Below are 15,354 nucleotides of genomic sequence, written 5' to 3'. Positions count from 1 at the left end.
AAGGCGCTCCTCTAGCCTTCTGTTCTACCTCTCGAGAGGCCTCACCCACACCACACCACGCCCACCTGAAAAAATACATAATATATAAATCATTGTAGTTTTGATTTCTAAAAGTTCTCATTGAGTGAAAACTTGAAATGCATGGAACCTGAGATAACACAATAATACTATGAGATATCAAAAGCTACAACTTAATTTCACTTGAAAAGGGTTAGTTTCATGGGACAAACAGCTGCCTATGCAAGGAAATACAATCACAAAAATAAACATGGAAGAAATAAAAAAGAACTCAGCACTGATATGCATGTAATTGTAGATACCTCATCGAATTCAACAATAACTATAACATCTAAGTGCACAGGGCATCCATTCTCTAGACACTAATATTCAGAGAGGGAGGCAAAATTGCAGGAATATTCATCAAAGTGAACTGGCAATCAATTTTGTAGACAATAATCCTCACACGGGAAGGTGAAATTGCAATAACATTCAGCAGCATACAGTCATCTGGATATTTATGGCACAGCCAAAGAATAAATACCTTCAACCACAATGGTTAAAAAAAACTGATCAAGAATCTTGTCCACCAAATGTCAAAACCAACCAAGCATAATGATCTGTTTTATCAGCTACAAGCAATATGTGTTTCAGTATGGAACACCAAGCTAAAATATAGGAAAAGATAAAGAAGAATGATCCAACCACCTTTTCTATGTGTTTCTTTAAGTTATAGCCTAAGGAACAACTGACTGCTTCTATTTCCACCTGTAAGAAGATCATTTTCCCCAAGCCATAGGAAAAATTGAATGTAAGAAAGTGCTTGGCATAGGCTGCACATGTCTTTCTCTTGTTGCTTCTAACAATTAATCTAATTACCACACAAATATAGCAGTATGAATTGATTTAACTAAAACTGTTGCAAAATACATTTTCAAGCATAACAAATATTAAAAAGTAAAGAGGAAAGTAATATTACATAGAGGAATCAATTGAAGGATTAACTGCAAAACAAACCTTGAGCATTAACATAATTTCATTTGCCACCATTATCTTGAAACACTCGAACATATCTACAGTCATAAGCAAGGGGAAAAGCTCCAGTGTCTCAATTGCCCAACTAGTTACATGTTAACCTGTAGAACAATGGCACTGAATACATTTGCACAAAAGGATGTGTGCAGTAATTCAAAAGACTTGCTTAATGTCTCTTGAAGTATTGTTACCACCCAAATATTCCAATAATTTCTCCCAAAGCAGAATGCAAAACTAAGCTCCTGAACAAAACCATGGTAAAAATATCATGTAAATAACACATATGGCAGACTTAAAGAACAACCTCTGCACATATAGATGGTAAGCACCAGGTGAGAAAAAAAAAATTCTTCGTCAAGAATAGTATATGGAAAAGGTGTTTATGAGGCAAAGTTAGAAAAATAGTAATAGTATGTATATTCATATGGTGCAAGAATGCTGACACTATTTGATTTCCAAGAGCTACCCAATCTTAAGTGAGAACGGTACTTACATCTGGTGGGCAACATTCAACATCACAGGTAAAATGATCAGGTAACTATGCAAATGATAGCACATTCATTTCTGTAAAAGAAATTGACCATGAAAATGCAGGTACTCTCCTGAGATGGAACAACAAATAGAGAACAAAAAATCTACTAGCACCAGCATCAAAACTTCCCTATACAATTTAAGAAATTGAGCTAAGCATCTATAACCCCAATAAACACTCAAATACCAACCCACGGTCACCTGAAATGTTTCTCATCAGTCATGATGCTCAAACATGCAGCTCCATTCTTCTCATTCACTTAAGCAATTTTAACCTGCAAAAACAATTCTATATTAACATACAACCAATCTTTGAAAAAACAAACTTGAGGTTTGACAACAAAGAAATATTAGGATTCATTTGCCCAGAGTAGCTAAAGGAACTCCGAGAAACCAAGTTAAAATGTGCATTGTGTATTTGTGATGAATGATTGATATTGGTATTTATATGGCTTGATGATCTTCATTTTTGCATGAGCTTTGATGTGATTTGGGATTTCATTTGAGCATATTGATTATGGACTAACTGAAATTGAAGTTGAAGATATGTGTTTGCTTGTCTTATGGTGTACATGTGATGATGCAACTTGGCAGTTGATGGCGGGATGATCGGGACCAAGCGGAGTGCTTGGTGCCGGACGATCAAGGAGGGCGGGTGGATTCAAAGGTGATTCTAGCTGAACACGTGGAGGTCAAGCAAAGCATGGAAGGTGGATGGAAACGACGTGTTGACAAAGTCAAGCGAAGGGGATGTCGGTGCAAGTGAAGAGGCGGTCCGAGAGATCGGGAGCGGAAGAGGTTTGCTAGCGGTCAGGATCGCATGACGGAGTACACACGTCGATATTGAAACGCTTGCTTAAGGTGTAAGCAAGGCGGCGAGTCATGCTTTGAGAAGCGTGCTGGCGGTTTCACGGTTTGGCCTCAAAACCGTGGGAGGATTGGAGGAGTTCGCAAAGCTTGCATTGAGGTGAAGCTAAGTAGTGAAGGCGCCGCGGCCGTCCAATAAATGGAGAAGAAAATGGACAAAAATACCCTCGGTAGTAAGTAGGAGTGTACTGCAAGAGAGAGGTATTTTGGAAAAAAGTTAGAAAACTTAGAGGTCAAATTTTCTAGGCCTATAGATAGAGGCGTAGGGCTATGAGAGAGTTCAAACCAGCCACTTGAGTCCACTTGTAACACCTATTTGAGATCTTAGAGCTATGATTTTAGATGAGAAAATGATGAGTGTTTAGCCTATGTAATATGTGAGAGTTTTAAGAGATTAAATTTTGTAATCTGTCTAAAATAGGGTTAACCTCTTTGAGTAATGAAGTTTATGTTTTTGCATATACTTGAATTCCCCTCCTTCTAGTTTCCTCTATTGGTTCTCTTACAAGTTTGCAAGTTTTTCGGTTTCTCGTTTTTATTTCCATTTTGTTTTTTTTGTTGAAATTTTAGTACCTTATGAGGTCATTCTTCTTGTTGCTAGAGGCATAAAATTCGCATATACACACTTATGTGATGGAGTCTTGAATTTAATTACCTCTAGATAATCAATTTGGAGAGTTTCGTTGCTCGGTATTCATCTTTTCTTGTTTCTTGCAAGTTGTGATCTTTTGAGTGCTAAGACACATGAATTGATCTTAAATGGGACATATGATTCATATACCATCCGTGGAGTTGTGTTATCTCGATTTTCTCTTGTTAAAACTTCTCTCTATTTTTACTTTCGCTTGAGTTTTTGACGTGTGTTAGGTGATCCAAATAGGAGAAAGCCATCAATTACAAAAAAAATTTGTTGAGACGCCTATTCACCCTCTTCTAGTCATCAATCTCGTTCCTACAAACTCCCAACACAAAGCTCACGTCCAAGCAAGCTAGGGTTCCTTAGCAACAAAAGAAAGCAATCCCAAGCCCGAATGGATCTCCAAACCACGTCAGTCCATTACTAGTGGATGGAGGAGGAGTGCAGTGCACAATCGCTACGGATGGATCACCCGGGGCCCTCGGCTTATCGGACAACGGACGGGATGAGAGTGCCGCATGACCAAGTGCATGGTCGGGGCTTTGAATGTCGCGTTGATCGTTGGATTGGGCGAGCTAGCGAAGAAATGCAGGCGTACTCACCTAAGCGGTCGCCGGTAGGGAAGGAGATGAACACGATGAAGGATTTCCCCTTCTGGTCGGCCTGCTACTCATTGCCCCCTTGCCGTTACCGTCGCCCTCGGGGGCATCGACGGTACCGGTGTGGCGACCATGCGGTCGACGATAGGGATGGCGTCGGTATGGCATCTGAGGTAGCAGCGAAACACGGCAGAGATGTGAAGGCTCACAACGAGGTCGACCTCAAAGTGCCCAGGACGGCCGTGAGAAGATGCCGGCACCTTACCGGCAGCTTGCAGAGAGGAGGAGATGCTAATACGGGGACGGTCCGATCTTGTCCATTCATGGACTTGCTCGGACATTTTGTCGAGCACCTTGGTAGCATGCACCCACTCCTCATATGTCGCCGCATGCCGCATAATCTTCTCACATAGCCTACGGCTGGCGCACCGAAGATGTGTGTAGTGGCTGAGAGGATGCATGGTGCGGGGGAGAGGCATGGAGCTGCGACTAAGGGAAGGGGTGGCACAACATCAGTTGGTCGGTGGGGAGCGGCACTGTGGGTTAGGGTTAGGTGGGGAGGATAGGATAAGAGACTGGTTTGGTTGGTCGGTGGGGAGCGGTGCTGCGGGTTAGGGTTAGGTGGGAAGGATAAGATAAGAGACCGGTTCTTCTATTTTTATTAGGTGAGAGTGAAGTCAGGATAGGGTATGAGTTCTTTTCGGTTTTTTGTGTGGGAGGTGGGATGGCCGTGGTTTTTTACTAAGGGGTGCAGAATAAAATTAGGAGTTACTCTGCTTTATATAGAGTAGTAGATACAACCCACCGAGTCCCGCCCTGCCGGCGGTTAACCGGCGCCTCTAACTCCTCCCCCGTGCGCTTGACCCAAACCGCGCACCAACGTTTGGTTGCCGCCGTTCCCCAAAACGCGCCACCTTTGTCCCGTCCATCGCAGAGTCTCCCCTCCGCCTTCTTTGAAAATTCCCAAATCCTCGTCATCGTTTCCCAGTCCCAGCACGAAAGCCACCAACTTTTCGCCGCTCCTTCGCGCACGCCGCGTCGCCGGCTCGCCGCCCACCGAGACCCGCCTAGTCCGCCCGCCTCACATGGCCGCCGACCGCCGGAGTGGCGTCTTCTGAGAGGGCGGCGGCTGGAGGCCGGTGGGATGAGGGAGATGGCCGGCCGCCCCGGGACGTGGGGCGGCCTGGCTCTGCGGGCGGGCCAGCTCGCCTTCGCCGCCGCGTGCATCTGCGTCATGGCCTCTGCGCCTGGATTCACCAACTACACCGCCTTCTGGTACCGCCTTGCCCCCGTTTTCTTGTCCCTCGATTTGCTTAGCGTTGCGCCTGTATGTTAGTTCTCGTGAATATCGGGTTGGATTATGGATCCTACTGGTGGCCATGACTCATGAGCCATCTGGTCTGGTAGCATCTTATACGCTTGAGCAGTGTGATGGAGCCACGGAATTCGCTGATATAGTTGATGGGTTATCTGCTACGCTAGCTGGATAATCATGTAAGCATGATTCTGCCTGATTACTTGTTTTAGTTATTAGCGTTGAGACGCATGGTTGTGATTCAGGGTGTAGTTTCCGTTGCAATTGGTTCCCTCTGGACATGTTCGTCTTGTTTGTACAATCCATTTGAAAGAGGCCTCCTTTCCTGAGCACTTTGTGCATTTCGGAACATTGAAATGAAAATTTGCCCCACCCTAAAGTTTAGGATCTGACCAGCCAACCCTGCAAATTGACAAGCAGTTAAACCGATTGGTTGATTGACCAGCACCAGGAAGAACCTATATTTTGAAGTATGTACATCCACTAGAATTCATATGTGCATATCCCTTTGTGGGAACATTGAGTTGCTTGACGGGATGTTCACCATTTGTTCTTTTAGTGAACAAAGTCAAAATTTATCTCTGTTAGTAACTCTTTAGTATAACAAGGCATATGAGTAGTTCATTGCAACTGTTATATTATTTTGTATGCGTGGCATATGCTTTCATCTCTACTAAGTTTGGATATTGGCTTCTGACTGTCATGTGAATGCAAATATCTGGTTATGCAACCATTTGTGCCCATGCAACGGCATATTCGTTGACATCAGTGCATTATCTTTTGGATTTTTAGCATTAGCATGGTTTCCAATGTAACCCTTTTTTGTCACTGCTATCAAATCTCAGTTACTTGATTGCATCTATGGGACTACAAGCACTATGGAGCTTGGGACTTGCGTGTCTTGATTTCTATGCGTTGGTATTGAGAAAGGATCTCCATCAAGCTTTTCTCATGAGCTTATTTGTTGTTGGCGACTGGGTAAAAATTTTACAAGTTTTTTATAATGTTATATATTATTTATCGTCATTTATTTTTTCTACCATCCAAAGTGATCGATTACTAAATAAATTGACCTCTCACTTTTTGGCAGCATTTTCTACTTACAAATCTTATCACCTAGGATGTCATATTCCTGCTCTTCGTATGAATCGAATTAGGAATTGAAAAGGAAACATGTTAAGCGTCCCTGCTCTATTTTGTCTGCTCATTTCACATTACATATTAAGAGACAGTAATATTATCCAACTTTTGTTCGAATGTTGCAAGCTAGTAAAATCTAAGCTACACTGTATAATAAGTAGCATTACCTAGTTTTACATGTTCATGAAGTCGAAGCTTCTTGTGTTAGTTTCAGATGATATTTTACCAGTTTGAGTTTGAACTGAAATAGATGAACTGCAAGTAATTTGTATGAGTTTACACACTAGTTTCGTGTGAACAATAAGATCAAGCCATGTTGGTATTGGACATATTTTTATTAAGCATGTGTACTGACATTTTAACTATTGAAATGTTGCTTCAAAAGTCTGAACGATTGCTCTACATGATGCAGGTAGCAGCAATTCTATCATTTGCTGCGGCTTGCTCAGCAGGAGGTGTAGTTGTACTTTTCGAAAGGGATGTATACTTCTGCAGAAGGGATCCCCAACTCCCTTGTGTTAGATTTGAAGTCGCCACAGCATTTGCATTTCTTTCTTGTGCGTTTAGTGCTACATCCGCTCTTGTAATGTTTTGGCTCCTTGCTTCGTTGTGAATAAGTGAATAACCTTGTGTAAGCTCTGTCTGTAGTGTATACGAGCTCATTTTTGAAGCAGATCACACAATAGAAAGGCTGAAAAATTCTGTGGCATACTCCATGAACCCTTTTGGGCAAGAATATTTGTTCCATTTGGTCAAACATTTGTCCAATTGCTTTGGATAAGCAAGTTCTCTTCTAGTACATGCCATTTTTTAAATATTTTTTACAAAAAAATAACTTGGTTCCTAAAAAGATGGATACTGCTGCTGGTTAGCTTCTTAACATAAGTTACCAATGTCAATTTCCAACTCATGTTGTTCTGGAGAATGACACATCGAGTGACCTCATTTTAAAAAAAAATTGCTCATAGCAAATATTGCAGAAGTCCTTGGATGATTGAATATGATAGGGACGCTGAGATCAAAAGAATCCAAGGACAAGGATTTGCAACCAAAACAGATGCTATTTCAATTTTCTACCGCAGATACCATGACATGAAAACATCATGATAGGTTTTTGTCTCAATAAAAAAAGGGGGGATACAAGTTTATGCGGCTGTTTTTTGCAGTCACAGTATACTCGGTCCATTGTATGAGTTTCTCCAGGCCACATTATATGTCTACAACAAATTCTGGAATCTATCTAGAAAATAATGTGGGTCGGTCCAATCCACACAATTCCTCGAGTTACAGGAGTCTCATTGAAGGACAAGATGGTTTTTCATTTTGTTGGCTACGATGACACGATTGATTATTTGTCTAATTGATTGAGACGCCAGCAGCGGAAGTTCAGGACAAATAATCCATCACTCTTTCAGCATTAAGACAAATGCCAGACTTTTTTAGAACGGTTACAGGAGAAGGCGACAGCGAGAGAAACAACTGCCAGTGCAGAGAAAAATCACCACACATCACAACTGAAAAGCCCGGAACAGCAAGGCCCAAATCTTATAGCTCACCAACTGCGATATCTACAACTGTTCAAACTGTCAGATCGATGTTGCATATTATCAAAAGTGTGATCGTATACTTGCGCATCACTTGCTAAAAGATTGAGCAATATCCGATGCACGACGCTACAGTTCCAACATTTTATTCAAACTGCGAACGTATCAGTTCTAGAAGATCTAGACTTCTAGAACAGAGAGCAACAAGCATAGCCCTCAGCTGACGGACCAAAACAGCACTTGGGAACCACGGACAAGGTAGCAGCCAGACATTGGTATAAAATTATATAGAGGCAATATTCGGTTACATCACACATCTGGGCTTACGTATACATTTCTACTGAAGAGCATTTAAGCAACAAAAACAGATTTCCCATCCATACAGCTTCTTCATTGATACTTCAATATCTTCGGTTCCTCTTGGTGCAAGGCTGAAGAACATTGTATTTCAACAGAATCTGGATATTCATATCAAGCATACTCAAAGATACCTTGGAACACAATCTTTTCACTTATTTTTGCTATGTTATTAAACTTCTGCGGACCAAGAAACCAAAAAGCTCACTGGAGAACAAGAGTGGAAGTGAACAATAAGCGTACATTGTCAATAATTTAACAGATGAACATGTATCAAGCTGTTTGCACTAGGACCAAGACCATTCATGGGGGGGGGGGGGGGGTTTGCAATTCTCCCTTCATAAAAGAACCTAAGAATGTACCATAGCTAAAACAGTTAAGCTCACATAACAATCTCAGGCTTCAGGATACTTGACTTGATCTCTTTGTGTGGGAGAACAACGCCACCGTTGCTGTATACCTCATCACATACATGAACATCCTCCCCCAGGATGGTCATATTCTCTATCCGTGCCCATTGTCCAACAGTTGAGTGCCACCCAATAATGCTGTTTGAGATGCAAGCATGCTTCTTAATACGCACATCACGCATAACAGTGCATCGGGAAAGCCTCACGCCATCCTCCACGACACATCCAGGTCCAATAGCAACATCAGGACCAATCAGACAACTCTCTCCAATTTTGGCACTCTCATGCACCAGCACGTTGCCAACAACATGTGCTCCAGTAGCTAGCCGGGCAGCTGATTTCTTCCTAAGTGAATCTAGATAAAGACGCAAGCCAGTAATGTAGTCCCTTGGCTGACCAACATCCATCCAAAAACCTGGAAGGACCATCGCAAAGAGCTGTTGATCAGCTGCAATTTGAGGGAAGATCTCTTTCTCAATTGAAGTTGGCCTCAGTTCAATGCGGTCAAGGACCGATAGGTTCAGCAAGTAAATCCCAGCATTGATCTTGTTGCCCACAAATCTTTTTGGCTTCTCCACAAATCTTTCCACCCTTCCAGTTGCCTCCTCCATAACCACAACACCATATTTTGATGGCTCATCCACCTATATTGAAATAATAGTCAGTTCACATATACAGGTTGATTCCATAAGGAGGTGGAGAAGCAATGATTTACCTTAGTGACCATAATTGTTGCCTCACCGCCATGGCTCTTGTGAAACTCTATGAGCTCAGCAAATGGGTACTCACTAATGACATCACTGTTGAGGACAAAGAACGGCTCACCAGATCCATCCGCAAGCTTGTCCCTTGCAAGAGCAAGAGGGCCAGCAGTTCCTAAGGGCTCAGTCTCTTGGGAGCATGTGATTGTGATGCCAAGCTTATCCTCAAAGTCCTTCAAGAAATTAATCATCACCTGGAAGATATAAAACAAACCGATTAGATTGCAGAAGCTAAATACAGATGGCTAAGTGAAATGGTGGAAGATAGATGATCTGTTCTTTTTACCTCTGGGCGGTAGTTGATGGCTAAAACAACCTCTGTCACCCCAACTTCTTTCAGTGCTTCGATCTGCACAGAGTGAGTAGGTTTTAGTTCCCCCGAAACAAGTTTCTCTTAAAAACAATCCCAAATCACTTGGTTGGTGCTAACATATGTACTTGGATTTAAAGAAAATTCCCTAGAGGCGGAAAACTGTTTGACATCTTTGAGGGAAGAAAAAAAACAGAGAGGAAATTGTGATGTGGTACATAATGAATTAAATATTTTCCCACGCAGAAGCATAAATCTTGTAAAACAAAGAGGATGCTACTAAGGAAAGTAATTGTTGCCGGGCTAATGATTTTTTTAGCTAAATTCAGTCACAGCACTACCAAATGCTATTGGTTTTTTGAAAGGAACCAAATGCTAATGGTGCATGGTTAAATGATGTGTACATGGGCACAGAATACCAAAGCAACTGTAAGCACTTCTACTCATGGAGAGCCCAGTACTGCTCCTCAAGGCGAGTGATACTAGATTGCCAAATACTGAGCCGCTTATGCCAATAAGCTGTAAGAATACCGGTCTCACACTACAATGCTCATATTCCCTCCACTAAAATTACAATTCTCATATTCTATCAGCTTAACGAGTATTTACCTGATGCAGAATCATGGGCTTGTTTGCAAAATCAACAAGGGGCTTGGGGAAGCTGAGAGTCAAAGGGCGAAGGCGGGTTCCAAAACCCCCAACAAGAATGAGCGCCTTCATGGTGAAGCACCTCCTCTTCTTCCTCCCCAAATCTCTGTTTGTCGCACATCACAATTCAAATAAAGAAAGACAACCTCAGCCTATCTACTATGCAGCGCAACAAAAGGGGAAAAATAATAGGGGACATGGGTACGATCGATCTGCAAAGGGCTTAACTGAGGAAACCTAATCTATCTTTCAGCAAACAAATTCGTGACTAACTGGACGGAGAGAATCCATCCATCCAAGAACGCTAGGGACACTTACGAGCAAAAGACGAGAATTACCGGGAAAAGGAGACGACAGGATGAGATCTGGAGCGCTCGCACTGTCGCGCTCTCCCTGCGTCGGTCGATTGCCTCCTTCCCCTTCCGGGCGCCAAAGAGGTGAGCGACCAGACCGTAGCGAGGCGAGGGGGTTTGGCTCGCGGGCCCAACACAAGCGTAAGGCCTCCTTCATAAGGCTTTCGTTTCTTCTCAACCCTTCCTCGATGGAGGTCTGCAACGGATTAATTATTTTTTTCTACTCTAACGGATGACACACTCTTAAATATTACCTTTCCGAGATGGTATACTAAAATATCATCGGGTTTCACAAAATCTTACTTATTTGCTACTTTAAAGCATTTTACCCGTCATGTATCAATTTTATTTGTTTTTCCCCTGCAGACCTGAAAAGTTAAGAAAAAGTACATATATGCCCACTTCTCTTTTCGCGAACCACGCCGTTGCCGACTACCCTGGAGCAGTCGTGTCGTAGCCCATTGTGCCACTACCGATAGCCGACCTCCCTTCTGAAGAACTCTTTTAAATCTAATGACGAACGAAGCTCTCTCCTAACAATCACCGGAAGCAGTCAACTGAGTGCACCTCCTAAGACTATGTTTGATTCGGCTTTTTTATCTTTTCGAAAGTTAGAAGTCGAATTAAACAGTCTAGTTATTGAGCTAACTTTAGAAAGTTAAAAACTGATTTATAATGAGATAAATTAAAAGCTGAGGAGTTAGTTGAGATAATTTTTTTAGTTTTTGATGGGTAAAAAACTAAAAATTTATTACAAATATCAATATAAAAAAGCCAACGATTAAAAATCGGAGACCATAAAAACAGCTTTATCAGCTAAAAGCTAAAAGGCTTCAACCCAACCTGACGGGCTTTAAGTTTGAGGGGAACAAAAAGATTCGGCATATTGATTCCGCAGCGACACGCACCTGCTAGTGCGTCGCGAAACCCGGCAGATATCGGCCCTTTTTGAGGGAACCCAAGGAATCGGCCGGGTTGCTTTGCTTGCAAATAAGAAATCGTGATCTGCGTCTTGCTCGTTGGAGTTTGGGACCGACGGGCTATATTATACTGTACACCTCAGTGAAACGCAGCGTGATACGCATGGCAGAAAATGCCATGTCGTAGTATCTTCTAATGATCTTGTGCAGTGCCATTAGACGAGCTGAATATTTTCAGGGTATCACATACAGTCATGCGGCGTGATGTGCAGGTTCTGCACCTCCTTTTCCTCACGTACATTTGTAGCGTGTACGGACTCCCAAACAGCTCTCTTGTGGGCCCATGGCCCGTTAGGCTTCATTTTGCAGTGCGATATGCCCATTAGGCTAGTAGACATACAATCAATTGGACCACCATTCTCTCAAAAAAAAAAATCATTTGAGCCACCAAAATGCAAGTTCGGAAAGAGATTAGTCAGACTTGACGGAAATAACCATCCTGCAGGACTCGTTGCATTCAGTGACGAGACAATCATGGTGCATAGCACCACTGTTTTGCAACCATGCTTTGCATACATGATTTGTGCTGTTGCGCACAAACCAGCTATTCGTACATAAATTTATTTTCCACACTACAAACACTCCATCTTTAACTTGCACAGCCTCCTTTGAGACTTAGCGCCTCATTAACGAAGCACAAAAGCTAAAAGAAAATGCAATCGATCCTGAAGCTAGTGGGCTCATTCCCAGTACTGCTTCTCACTTACTGTTTGCACATGGGATTTTAGATTGAGAAGATGGTGTAAGAGAAGAGGGGGAAAAAAGAAAAAGAGCAAGGAGGTGGAAACACCTCTTTTGAGCCTTCGCTTGCTCTGCCCCTCGTTGACGATCCTAGACCCTCCGGTGCAGCGTCGAGCATCGGAGGGGAGACGGCCGCGCGGTGCAGGTGGTGACCTCCTCGGAGTGCACAGACGTCGGACAGAGCTGTCGGTTCCTATCATCGCCGTGTCGGCCGTCAGAATCCCCTGGCAGGAGCACGTACGAGGCCGGCGACGGCTCCTCGGAGTCAGAGAATATCATGCCACCGAAGGGTGCATTCCCTTCTTCCTTGTACTGCGCTACGACCTTGAAGATGAACGGGATGATGCCTTCCATGAGAGAAGCTAGAGTGGTTTCAGAAATCAGAAGCTGTTGCCCTGTGTGATTTATGAATCAGAGAGCTAGATAGGATGATGAGTAGTGGCCAAGGAAACTTGAGAAACGATGGGGTATAAAAAGGCCCGGTAAAGTCACCATGAAAGGGACATGGACAACTAATCCAATAGCCTGGCAACAAGACTTTGGGAAGCACTGTTTGAACCGAGACCGGAACCCAAACAATGGATCAAATACCACTCTGAATGTTGCTGCTGTTCTCTGAATGACACATTGAGCTTAACTCTGATGTGGTGATGTGCATATCTCATGGATCGACAGTTCGATGGTTTTTTACTTCTATTGCCCGCAGAATGGATAGCCAGTGGGTTTTGGGCCAGTGCATTCCAGGAAACGACACTCGGAAGAAAATGGTTGCGTAGTCTTACACGAGTTTGCGATTGGGAAGTGATCATGTCCGGATGCACTTTTCAGCGCCCGGAAGTTTACAGCTTACCTGCTCCGCGAGGAAAGAAGACTCTTTCAAAATCATGATTGTGGTGCTGATCGTTAGATACACCTAGACGCAGTGGAAACCTTCAACTGCCCGGTGGCGTAATCCACTGGAAATCAACCGAGTCCTACACTTTTCTCTTGAACAGGAGAGTGATAGAGTTCAAGTTCCAGCTAAACACCGTGTCGCTGCCAGCTGCCGGTGCAAGGTCAATGAGTGTGGTCGAGTGTTCAACCCCTCCAGGCTTAAAAGTATTATAGATTAAATCTAACCGTCTATTAGTCTCAATATTTTCATAGTTGTTTTATTAAATGATTAAATTTGCCATACTTGCTCGGATCAAGAGTGCTTCTCGACAGGAACTCCTGATCAACCCAAATAATTCATTCAGTACGTATTAGTGGCTCTGCTCTGTCGCGCACGGGAGGAGAAAGGAGAGAGGAGAGAAACCGAGATGGAAGGCGCACCAGTTCCCATGGGCTTCCGGCCGGTGCAGCCGCTGCGCGGGTAGGGGTGGCTCTTAGATCACCTCCAACGGTTTTCCTTCAGGGACCAAAATCACTTCACGACGGGATTTTCGTTCCCTTCAGCGCTCCAACGGTTTCCCTTCACGGTTCCCGTCACGACGGGATTCCTAGGGTCATTCCCTTCAGGACAGGATTCTCTCTCCTTTCCCTTCGCGATTCCCCTCGAGGGGAAGCTGTTGGAGATAAGAGGAAATAAAGAGAATGAGAACGGGGAAGGGAATCGGGAAGGGAACGAAATGAAAGGAATATGGTTGGAGATGATCTTAGAGCCGCAGAGGACGGGACAGGGGTTGTCACTGTTGGGCTCGCCAAGTTATTGAACACGTCCTAACTGTATGGCTCTAATTTCTTGGGATTTTTTTCTTCTTTGTATCAATTTTTAATAAGTAGCTGATATATATAGTATAATAATTATAATATTATAATCAAATTTACTATATAAGATATTAAAATTCAGAGTACAAAATATTATATATATTATAAACTTGATCAACCTAGATAACTACCTAAGATACAATAGAAATAACTACTTAAGACATAGACAGATACGGTGCGAATTCTAACTCTACTCTTCATCCGTACCTCCATACTCGACGTACTTGACAGTGGCTTCCTAATCTAAATGATAGCAAAAGTGAGTATGAAAGGTACTCAGTAAGTCATATATTATTTCAAATGATTGATAGATGCATAAAGGGTACTTCAAGAATAAGACTTTACAGTTTAGTTTTAAGCGTAAAACACTTTTATACAATCATTCAGTTATATTCTTTACTAATAGTTTTAAAACATCTTGGAGTAATTCAAAACCAGATAACAAGTCATATCTAAAGGTTTTTTGGTCCTAGTAGGGTCTACACCTCTCTCCGCAGTTCCTATTATCACATCTGGTGTACCTCTAGTACCACATAAATCCTGACGGATTGAGCCAGCAACCTCATCACATAGATATCTAGTCCACACATTAACTTATCATGACACACACACCTAGAGTCTAATCAAGACGATTACCGCTTTCACATGTCCATGATCATTGATATATCTATTCGAATAGTTTTACACTCTGCAGAGGTTGTACACTGTATCCACGCGATATGCTTAGCCTCCAAACGTTGCAAGCGGAGGAGAGAATCATATCGAGACACTTCAAACAATTTTCCTGTCGGGCTTTTCTACGTGATCCATCAAGTGCTTCAGGTCTCGTATAGAGGGCAGACCCCCGAGATCAGTTGGGGCGGAAACTCCTTCACCACAACTTAAAGACGCTTGGGTCAACGTTGCCTCCCAGGTCTCCTAGTACGATGCCAACTTGGTCCCGCGAAATAAAAGTCAAGTTCTGCCCATACATGTACGCATGGTTGTACGGGGGTGGCTTAGCATGGCGGCACAATGACTTGGTTCTTAAGTGCTCAGAGCAGACATCTTCAACATTGGCAATGGGTATCACCTCAAGCCCCCAACGTATGAGATAGCCTCTAATTTTTAGAGGACTATCCTGCTTGCCTCGCTAAAATAGTTTTCACCCATTTTATACATATCCCACCATTATCCCACACGATATCAAGGATTTCACAACCATCAAGGATTCATAGTATATATGAGTTTAAAATTGATAACAGAAAATCATTATCTCCGAAGAGATATATTTTTAAAAGCGACATCTCCGAGGAGACGTATTGAATCCTAAGTATGCTAGGTATCAAGGCATCACCCAATGTTAATATATATAGTGACAGGTAAATCTTAAGGTGATAT

At 42.8% G+C, this 15,354-nt stretch overlaps 2 protein-coding genes across 3 annotated transcripts; one reads left to right on the top strand and one right to left on the bottom strand.

Annotated features, from left to right (window-relative positions):
• Window positions 1–4,485: 4,485 nt before the first annotated feature.
• LOC133924467 (CASP-like protein 5B1) lies at window positions 4,486–6,922 on the top strand. The gene is made up of 3 exons (XM_062370017.1): window positions 4,486–4,941; window positions 5,827–5,959; window positions 6,534–6,922. The coding sequence occupies exons 1-3, from the start codon at window positions 4,811–4,813 to the stop codon at window positions 6,732–6,734; spliced, it is 465 nt and encodes a 154-aa protein (XP_062226001.1). The 5' UTR covers window positions 4,486–4,810; the 3' UTR covers window positions 6,735–6,922.
• Window positions 6,923–7,924: 1,002 nt separating this feature from the next.
• LOC133924453 (probable mannose-1-phosphate guanylyltransferase 3) lies at window positions 7,925–10,676 on the bottom strand. 2 transcript variants are annotated; one of them, XM_062369997.1, is made up of 5 exons: window positions 10,490–10,673; window positions 10,113–10,257; window positions 9,480–9,542; window positions 9,148–9,387; window positions 7,925–9,076 (listed from the first exon to the last, which is right to left on the bottom strand). In XM_062369997.1, the coding sequence occupies exons 2-5, from the start codon at window positions 10,221–10,223 to the stop codon at window positions 8,405–8,407; spliced, it is 1,086 nt and encodes a 361-aa protein (XP_062225981.1). In that variant the 5' UTR covers window positions 10,224–10,257; window positions 10,490–10,673; the 3' UTR covers window positions 7,925–8,404. The 2 variants fall into 2 exon arrangements, with proteins under 2 accessions (XP_062225981.1, XP_062225989.1); XM_062370005.1 differs by lacking the exon at window positions 10,113–10,257 and having other exon boundaries at window positions 10,490–10,676.
• Window positions 10,677–15,354: the final 4,678 nt, after the last annotated feature.

The sequence above is a fragment of the Phragmites australis genome, chromosome 1 (genome assembly GCF_958298935.1).
Source record: "Phragmites australis chromosome 1, lpPhrAust1.1, whole genome shotgun sequence".
NCBI classification, from domain to species: domain Eukaryota; kingdom Viridiplantae; phylum Streptophyta; class Magnoliopsida; order Poales; family Poaceae; genus Phragmites; species Phragmites australis.
The sequence above is the reverse complement of the archived record's forward strand: the minus strand, read 5'-3'. Positions and strand labels throughout refer to the sequence as shown.